Source organism: Mesoplodon mirus (genome assembly GCF_964341445.2).
Source record: "Mesoplodon mirus genome assembly, chromosome: 15".
NCBI lineage: Eukaryota > Metazoa > Chordata > Mammalia > Artiodactyla > Ziphiidae > Mesoplodon > Mesoplodon mirus.
Window position 1 is genome coordinate 8,084,528 of NC_138991.1, and position 10,491 is coordinate 8,095,018.

A 10,491-nucleotide genomic window follows, 5' to 3' on the forward strand; every position below is an offset into this window, starting at 1 on the left:
GAAAGTTAATACAATTAGGTCTTCTAAATCCCAAAACGGTTATCTTTTGCAGGGGCAGTAGGGAGTAAATGTACTCTTTAAGGAAAAAAGCCTTATTTTTAAACACACAGCTGCTTAACTTCCACATCATTATCAATACAAACCCCAGTTAATTACAAAGCACTAAAATAAAATCTAAAACTTATAATTAAAAAAAAAACCCAAACATCTCTTTCTATTGGTATATCTCTGTTGTTCTGCTCTGTGTATGAAGTTCAACATGCCTCACTTGTCTCAGCATCATCTGGACTCTTAAACCAAGATCTATATGTGAAATACATATGCTTAGATGTAATATATACTACACATATTTAAAGAAAATATATACATATGTTTTAGTATATGACAAAGTTTTAGTTGTGAAGTGAGTAAAAGTAGACAGATGTAGGACCGGATCTTTCTGTAGTGGTTTTACCATCTCTAAGTGGCAACTGAAATAGACATAGCAGATAAACAACATGACACATGTTAACTGTTAAATTTTCTTATAATAAAAATTGCACAAATATTCTAAATGATAATATAGAAACGTAAACGATTGCTTAACTGATTTTAATAACATGACATAAAGCCCCTACACTTGATATAATTGTTATGCAAAATACATAGATGAATACTGTCTTCTTTTAAAAATATAAAATAAATAAGCAAGACATGTGAAAATAGGCGTTTCCATTAAATAAATGAAAATTTTAAAAAAAGTTTTGCTTTCCATATCATTTGAAGAAGGGAAATTATCATTTTAAACAATATTCAAGTTTATTAAACAAATTAAAAAAAGTATTATAAAATGTTTAACTTTCATCAGCTTCAAGGTTTATGTTACTCCCAAATTTTGCATATAACTGAACTTTCAAATCTGCTAACACCCGCTGAATTGATTCCACTCTGGATTCTAAGGCATCAATTTCTTCTTGCAAATTTTTCTGGAAAAAAAAATTAGTTTAAATTAATTCTATTCAATTGGATGATTCCTGAGCATCTGTGGATGAAATAATATTTGGGAAGAATTTTAGGTCAAAAACTTTCTAAACTTAGACAGGCAGCTAAATAACACTGATAATTAAATCTAAACCAAAAGTCTGAATGTGGAGCATTTTTCATTCATGATCTGTATTTGCTTATTATAGAATAAATCAAGCTTTTCTCAGTTTTCGCTGACTTAAAAAACAGAATAAAATAAAAGAAAATTAATTCCTAAATTATCATATCCTAATAAAGAAAAAATGACATTCAAACATTTAGGGTAAACAGTTTACCACGGGCCTGGCTTCTGACACAGCCTTTTCCAACTTCCCACAAAAATAACTATGGAACTAGAGGAAATGATAAAAATTCACACACTCACCAATAATTAAAAGTAACAACTTATTGTCAAAACCTGGCAGAGGGCTTCCCTGGTGGCGCAGTGGTTGAGAGTCCGCCTGCCGATGCAGGGGACACGGGTTCGTGCCCCGGTCTGGGAAGATCCCACATGCCGCAGAGCGGCTGGGCCCGTGAGCCATGGCCGCTGAGCCTGCGCGTCCAGAGCCTGTGCTCCACAACGGGAGAGGCCACAACAGTGAGAGGCCCACATACCGCAAAACAAACAAACAACCTGGCAGAAATTTCCCTAACTACGAGGCCCCTGGAGCTAGGCTTTGAAAGAGCAGTAATGAGAGCCTCATTTATGAAAGAGCAGCTTTGCCACATGAAATGCGTGGAATGTCAGAAATTCCTTCCTGGCCAGGATCGAAAGGATTTTTCCTAAACATGACAAAGAAAAAAATGGAATCACACAAATAATATATGTACCCATTAATATCAGGAACAAAAGAAGAATGCCTAGTATTGACAATGTTCTTATTTTAGAAATCTGGCCAGTGGTTCTCAAAGGGTGGCCCCCAGATCACCTGGAAGCTTGTGAGAAATATGAATTCCAGGGCTCCACTCCAGGCCTCCTGAATTAGAAATTATTGGGGTTGGGCTCAATAATCTGAATTTTTAACAAGCCCAAATGTTGTCAATGAATCCATACTCTCACCCAGGAATTACACTTCTCTGATTATTTCCTTAAAAGAACTTCCTACATGTGAACAAAGGTTTAGGTTTAAGAATGCTCACCACAATATTCCTATAGGAAAACAGCGAAAACAAATTAACATAACAACAGGAGGACAGTGGGCTGAATCAATGTCCACCAACATGACATTAAACAGTCATCAAAATTGATGTTTTTAAAGCACGTGTAGCTGGCCTAGAACAGGCTCCCAGTGAAGATCTGCTGGATAAATGAACATTAAATGGAACAAGATATTACCCAACTAGGACATTAAGTGACCAAAACGTGAAGCAAAAATACACAGAGAAAGAGGAAGAGAGAACATAAAAGAAATACATGAAAATGTTTATTATGGATGATTATCTCTGGGTAGTGGGATTACGGGTGACTTTTCTACCTTATAATATTCTGTACTTTCTAAATACTATTAACTTAGAACACAGGTTCTGGAGGCAAAGAGCATTCCCTTTGTCACTTTGAGGAAGTCCCATAATCTCTCTAAGCCTCTATTCTTCTTCAACTCTCAATTGGGATTCCCAGTATTATCCCATAGAGTCATCGTTAGGATTAAACAAAATCATGCTTACAAAACATTCAGAGCAGGCCTGGGACATTGTAAGAATGCATGTAAGAATGCATGAAATATTATCTATCATCCCTTATTTTCCCTACACCTAAAATTACACATTCTTTATAATGACATAAATCCTAATTTAAGACTTAGACTTCATCACCCAGGGAGAGACTCCAACATACCTTTGCTTCTTCTAACATGTCTTGTGTTTCTTCTTGAGAATGGCTAATGAAAACATCACCAATCTGATAAGGTATCATTAAGCAGTCGTCGTCTGCAAGCATGATATCCTCACAAGCATCTTCTAAATTCTGGAGTTGTTTCTGTAAATACAAGAGTGAACGGCAATGAAGAATATATTCAAAATTCCCTAATAGAGGCTAAAAGCCAATTTTAATTTGGGAACCTCAACTCTTTGAGGGATTCTTTCACACAGGTATCATCACATTAAAATAAGTTTCTTACATTTTTAGATAGCATTTCATAAGGAAGCACGTAGCTCACTAACACACTGTCCTTTAGATAGTTCCAGATTGCTATAAGCCCCCTGTGGTGGACAGTGGAGGTATCCATGGCCACTCAAAATGTCTCCTACTTTGTTTCCCACCTTGTGATTTCTGCCTTCTTATAGGAGAATAAAAACACGAAGACAAACACAAACCTGCATTTCTCAGCTTTGCTTGGTGATAGGATGAAAGCAAATAATAACATAAATTCCACTAATCAAAGACACCTGAAGTGGACTTCAACCCAGGAGAGCTGCATGAGAAGAGGCTGGGCACAAGCCTCTGACACACAGGCTTGGGCACGGCAGCAGCCCAGTGTTCCGAGGACTGAGGGGCAGTGTCCCCATGGTGGAGGGGGCAGCTGGCTCTGCGATCAGTGGCGACAACAGCAGCTCCATCACCAGCCAAGTTCTCTGGTTCTGGGACCTGCTCCTAGACCCTCGGCCGAGGGTCACACCCCTTAACAATCTGTATGCTATCTCACCTCCCTTAAACAACGCCCTCCTTCTTAAACTAACTTAACTAACTTACTAACTCAAACTAACTAACTAACTTGTCACCTACAACAAAGAGCCCAGACAGATATAATCACATATAACTGAATTTAGTTTTAAAAAGCCATAGCATAAGGAACTTTTATTTTTCTTAAATAAGATCCGTAGTTTCAATACCTTTTTTACTTCTATTTCTTCCTTCAGCTCTGTGATTCTACTCGTATTCCGTGCAAATTTGTTTATCTTTTGTTGATCTTCAAAAGTAACGTTGACATCTTCTGCAGCCTGAAAAAACATATACTTTTTTTGTAGAGTTAATTTTAATGGAGAAGTTATAGGTTAGCTTTTAATATAACTCTGAAATAGCCCAATAAACTACTTGCCCTCAGAGTCCAGAATCACAAGAGGTACAGAGTATCACAAACACAGGCCTTACTAAGTTTCTGCTCCACAAGCTTAAGATTTGTTCATAAATCTATAACCTCTTCTGATATGCTATGGAGTAATGCCTAAGGTGCAAAAACACTTCAAATATAAATAACAATTAAGAATAAGTCCTGAATCGACACAGAGCAAAACTGCACTACCTTTAAAACTATTTTCCACCAGGCTCCACAGCTGAGGGTTGTACCAGAAAATCAGAAACAGGGAAGAAATCTTGAGAGAAACTCTCCAGGGACTGCAGGCTTTGTAATAACTAAGTGACAAGAACAGGAGTGTACCCATTTCTGGAGATAAATATAACTCAATTCAAACTCTTTTGAGCTGTATGGCACAAAATAAAAACCCATGGAAAAAAAAAAAAGAGTAAGTCCTGAATCAAGTCAGTCAACTTTTGGCCTAGAGCAGAATTTTTTAAGATAGCCCAGGGAACAAAAGTGATGTGATAATTAATTTTGGTAAATGCCTCAGACTAGTTTATTCTCTCAGAGTTAAAACTTGCTTAAGTTTATTGAGGCTATCAGAAGTCTGTTTCTATAATTTTTAATCTAACTGATAGACTGGCTTGAGGGTCACTATGCATTTCAGTGACTATATTCCACACACACACATTAAAAATTATGTTTAATGCAGAACTTGTTTATGTGTCTTAATTATGAATAAGGTGTAATTCACTGTAAAATGATAAAAATTGAATATTTTTAAACTATGTGATTAAATTTGTAAATAAAATTAGACTACTTAGATGACAAAGTATCTATGAAGCCATATAAATAACAGCTAACATTTACTGAGCATTTATTATGTACCAAGAACTTTCTAAGTAGTTTATTATCTCTGCTAATCCTCCAATCAGTCTTATTAAGTCGGATCATTAGTACCACTGTTCTACCGATGGAGAAAGCATGGCACAGAGAGGTTAAATAATTTGCCCAAAGCCACATAGCAAATAAGTGGTAAAGCTCGGTTTCAACCCAGGTAATCTGGCTCCAGAGTCCAGACAGGTCCATGAGCTCTTGGAAATTAAAGGCAAATGTGTGTGTGTGTGTGTGCGCGCATGTGTGTGTTTATACACGCAATCATGCATATCAGAAGAGGAGCAGGAAGTCCTTGGTTTTAATCAGATTCTCAAAGGGGGACTTTTTTTTTTTTTTTTGGTTCCTTCCCCTTTTCTTTTTTTTTTTGGAATATAGTTGATTAATAAGGGACTATATATTTTTTAAACATTTTTTTAAAATAACAGACTTCCTTAGAGTTTCCCCTCATTTATAAAAGAGGAACAAGGGCACTTGATGATAAGTTAAAGCAGGAAAGAGACAGATATAGCTTCAACAAGGACTATTTAGGGCTCTTTTGCCAATAACAGTAATGGTTCACAATAACCACACCCCATCCTTTCACCCGGTCTCTCATGACAATTGACTTTTATTTCCTTTATTTGAGGCAACCTGTTGTCTCAAGCAGTGTGGAGCTTGGTGATCAGAATATAAATGCAGACACCTAGAATTCAGCCTTCCTCTGACCCAGGCTCTCCTCACCCAATAAACACGCATCAGCCCCATCATCAGACACCCAGCAGATATCTTGAAAAAAAATCCTTTACATTGGGATATACGTATAGCTTTGAATGTTCACCCTGGTGCACAATTTTTACAAATATGGAAGTTGGGAAACACTGAGCTATGCTACAGAAGCCAAAGCAAAGTCCATATGCAGATATGTTGCCATTCAAGTCATTTGCCTGCACAAGAAGTCTCAACTCTCTAAGCCAATACAGAATTCTAGAGTTCTTCTCCTGCAGAATTCAAATATTGAGTCCTTGAAAGCCTGAATATGTATTTACAGATGCACTTGTCATGGTGAGGCTTTATCGGGGTAATCCCCATGAAAGCACCCAGCACAGGGCTGAAACACCACTGGGGCTTAATCCATTGTTTCCGAATTTGAATCTAAATCATGTTCCATCAGACTCACCGACACAGGGTTTTTGAAAAGTTGTGGAGAGTCTGGCCACCTGCCTTCTACCTTTCCAACGCAAGCGCTTCCTGCTGTAGCCTCGCCAAATGGCAGCCCCCAGCACACGCTGGACCCTGGAGTTCATTTCCTTAATGGTGGTTTTCTCCCTGGGGTTAAGGGCTCAAGTTGGGGTGTGAGGCAAACACACGCACTGGTTAAACCGCGTGCCACCTAGGGGAGGGCTGTTTACTGTGGAAAATGAGAAGTCAGCACCCTGCCTGATTACAGCGGTGGCTTCCGTTTTAATCTCACTGATCTAGAATACTCCTATGTTGCTGGAAGCTCCATTTGGCAGGGAGGGAGTGCACCGACTGTCAGAGGTGCATTTACCCCCGAAACTACGCAAAATGCTGTGTATTTTATGTGCATTATTCTGGAAGGGTCTTCGTGGCTTTCATCAGATTCTTAAAGGGACCCACGCCCCCGAAGGTTAGGAGAGAAGCCAGATGTAGTTAGTACCGCTCGCGAAGCCAAAATAACTCAAGGAGGAAGGAGTTACTTAGTAGTACCAGAGTGGTGGAAACAGTAAGAGTGGATTCAAATCCAAGGAAGCAGGAACCTTAGGCAAATTGTTCAGTTCTCTGGAGCCACCTCAGGTTTGTCATCTGTAAAACGGGGAAGCTATTCCCACCTTGCAGAGGGGATAAAATGAGCACCTAGCTTAGGGCCTGGAGATGGAGTCGCCTTTCAATAAACGACAGCTAAGTGCTTCACTTCCTGAATAACGTTTACCAAAAATCATTACAAAGAAGAACAGACCCAGACCCACAAGAAAATTCTGCTAGGCTTAAGAGAAATATGACTGCCCAAGATTCAAGGTGAAAGTTAAAATTCCCTGCACTATGACTGTACACTTATCTGGAGCATCAGCCTCTCACGGGATCCTGGGAGGAAAGCGACCCACCCTCAGTCATGCCCACACTGACTTTGGGTTTCACCAGCACAATCTGGACCCACACCAGGGTCCCTCAGGTTCTAAAGACCTAGGAGGAAGTTCCGGCTAATTGTAGTCTGCTTTTATTTTTGTTTTTTAAAGGTATCTACCCAGTTTCTACAATATAAAACTTTGCTTTGTATTTTTATTCACCTTCCCTGTGAACAGTCATTCATTTAATAATTACTTAGTGTTTCGTATGTACGAGGCACTGTGAAAGGAGGGTATTCATGAGTCCTCACCTCAAGAATACTGGCACGCTTATATTCTAGTGGAAGAGGTGTGCAAAAAGTAAGCGTTTCTGCTAGATGGTGATACATGTGACAGTGAAAGCAAAATAGTTTAGGGGGTGGAAGTGTTGAGGGGCCGGGGAGTGAAGGGAAGGCCAAAGGTGGCTTCTCTGAGGAAGAGTCATTTGTACTCAGGACGATAAACAGAAATCGGACTGCAGTACCTTTCATGGCCAAGAACCAGGTCTGAGAAAGCAGAACTCTGGAGATGACACGACTGAATCATCTCATCTTCACTTCTCACCAGAAAAAGTCATGACCCACTGGGAGGCAATGGGTTATAAAGCACTCCAGACTGCAAACCATTTTTCTTAAACTCCAAGGGCTATCCTGTGATATTTCACTCTCACACATCGGCATGCCTCTGTTTTCTCTTACAGTCGGCAAAGAGGCACGTCGCTAACCTATCAGAAATTGTCCACAGCACTGGAAACACCTACAGGACGATGTTGCATCTATGAGTCTCATTAAGATAAAGAAGAAAATCTTATGTTTTGGCCGCCACCTACCCCTCTATAAGTTATGTTACCACCGTGGTTCAGCCTGTCCCCCGCCCCGGTTCTCTGCCATCCTGGCCATCCTTTTATTGAATGCACGCAGGGCCTTTGCAGGAGGTCCTCCAACTTTCTCTTCTGCTCCGCATGGAATCCTACAGATCACACCTTCTCAGGAAAGCCTTCTCTGACCTCAAAGCAGACCTTACTCCAGCCTTCATTTCACAAGCCCCTTTCTTCCATAGTTCTTATCGGAGTTGCAAATTTTACAGTTTTCTGTGAGACTATTGATTAACGCCTGCCTTTCCCCAAGAGTGTAAGTTCTACAATGCTGTAAGGACAAGGGGATAAAAACTTCATTATTGTTCACATTCTTATGTCGATCACCTAAAACTGAAACTGTGCCATAGACCATACTCAAAAAGTTTGTTAAATGAATGAAAGGAAAAAGTGTTGGAAAAAATGTTGATCAAGAATTTTGCGATCAAGCCCAGGGTTCAAACCATTCTTCCACCATTTCCTCAACGTTTACTCCATCTCTCTGTACTTTAGTTTCTACATCTGTCGAATGAGGGTGAACCACAACTAGTATCTTCCATGGAGTTAAAGGCCATACCTGACAGAGGGCCCAATATAAAAACAAAACAGAGGCCAAGTGAATCTCACATAGTTTCTGTCTGAATCATCATGGCCCTAAACCCTACTCTGGTATCTGATAAGAATTCGTGGATGACAGACCAGTAGGATGAGCAACTCACCCCGGGTTGCCTGGGGCTTTCCCAGTTTTAGCACTCCCTCCATCTCAGGCAAACCTGGATGGATTGGTCACCCTACAGCAAGAGCAGGAGGGCTTAGACTATGAGGTGCCCTTGAGCAGGAAAGCAATGGAAGCACATTCCCATGTGGTCTTAGAAGTGGAATGAAAAGAAACACACACAAGACCTACAGAGCAAATCCTTTCAGCTAGGAGGCTCTCATCAGACAGCATGGACGTTAAAAACACAGGCTCTGGAGGCAGAACATCTATGTTTATTTATCTAAATCCTAATTTTGCCTCTGTGCTTCAGTTTCCTCATCTGTACAATAAGGTTAAACATAGCATCACCCTTAAAGGAGTGTAAGATTAAAATAAACAATGTATACAATGTGCTTAAAACGGTGCCCAGCACACAGTAAAGCCTCAATAAATATCAGATGTTATTATTTCTTTGCCCCTCTCCATTTTATTTTCTTTCTATCTAGATTTCTTTAAGCATCTGGGTAGACTTAACGAACTATAAGCCCTGAAGACGCGTTCTGCTTGCTTAGTAGGATAAAAGGTGCGCTTTGGGAAAAACAAAATAACACCTGAGTCTGCACTCCACCTCTGCTTATTAGCTGAGTCATTTTGAAGCCGCTCACCGCTCTAAGTTTCTCCGTCTGTAAAGTGGGGGGAAAACGTGCCCTTGCTAAATTGCTGGAAGGATCCGAGATAATAATAAACGGACGGCTTCTGGGCCGCGGCCCATCGTCTATCCTCAATAACAGATGGTTTTAGCCTGGAGGGCGCAGGGGCACCAAGTGTACAGTTGAGCGGCTCAGGGGCCAGATAATCCGGGGATGCGGGTTCCTGCTCTGCTCCTTACGGCTGCGTGACCTTGGGCAGATGACTCCACCTCTCTGGGCCTCAGCTTCCTTGCCTGCAAAGAAGGGTACCAGAGCGCCCACCCTTGTGAACTTGTAAGGGTTAAACGTGACGACCCAAGTAAAGCACCTGCGTTATGGCCAGCCGCAGTCAACCGGACCCTTAGGCTTCCCACACCCCAAGGACTAGGTCCGGGCAGCGGGATCCTCAGACTCTCCAGGATCATCCTCAGCACCGCCAGAGGCGACCCAGAGTCCTCTAAGGGTCCCAGCCGGGGTGCCCCCACGGCTGGCTGGGGGCCCAGAAAGACCCCAAGACGCCGGGCGCGGGCAGGCCTCGCCCCGGGGCCGCCCTCAGGGTCGGGAGTCTCGGCCCCGAGCCCCGCGCCGGGCTTCAGAGCTGCGCGCCCCCAGCACCCCGCGGCCGACCCCCCGCGGCCGACCCCCGCCCGCCGGCCGAGCATCCCGCACCCCGGACGCCCCACTCACCGCCTTCTTCATGGTGGCCGCCATCTTGGGACTGGACTACGGCCCGAGGCGGGGAGGGCCGCTAAGGTGTGCCTCGGCCCCGCGCCCTCCCTCGCTCCCCGACGACGCAGGACTCCCGCCAGACACAAAGTGGTCTCTACTTTCCCTCCGACTGGATCTTCGATCAGTGATTTCTAAGGTCTGGGACTCGGGGAGGACATGTAACCTGGAAAGACTTGGTACGTGCCAATTAAAGGGACAGGCGACTCCCTGTGGGCCGACAGAAACCGGGGTGGGTGTGGCGAGCGGCCGCAGCTCCAGCAGCGGGCAGCAGGGGGCGCTCAGCGCGGCGGGGCCGCGACCGGGCGGAAGGGCCGTTCCTTTCCATCCATCCCACGAACCGTGGAAGAAATACACCTCCCTAAAAAAAGAGCTAAGAACGAATGACCTTGGCAATAGCGTGAGAGATGTATGTGCCCTGATAATTCAGATGATAAAAAGGAGGAAGTACTCCTAGTAGTTAATTTTTTTCAACAATATTATTCAGCAATTACTGTATACTCTGACACAT

General features: G+C 42.3%; 1 protein-coding gene across 2 annotated transcripts; it reads right to left on the reverse strand.

Annotated features, from left to right (window-relative positions):
• Nucleotides 1–546: 546 nt before the first annotated feature.
• On the reverse strand, nucleotides 547–10,179 carry PFDN4 (prefoldin subunit 4). 2 transcript variants are annotated; one of them, XM_082643498.1, is made up of 4 exons: nucleotides 9,942–10,179; nucleotides 3,832–3,939; nucleotides 2,837–2,977; nucleotides 547–965 (listed from the first exon to the last, which is right to left on the reverse strand). In XM_082643498.1, the coding sequence occupies exons 1-4, from the start codon at nucleotides 9,963–9,965 to the stop codon at nucleotides 834–836; spliced, it is 405 nt and encodes a 134-aa protein (XP_082499624.1). In that variant the 5' UTR covers nucleotides 9,966–10,179; the 3' UTR covers nucleotides 547–833. The 2 variants fall into 2 exon arrangements, with proteins under 2 accessions (XP_082499624.1, XP_082499623.1); XM_082643497.1 differs by lacking the exon at nucleotides 9,942–10,179 and adding an exon at nucleotides 9,177–9,224.
• Nucleotides 10,180–10,491: the final 312 nt, after the last annotated feature.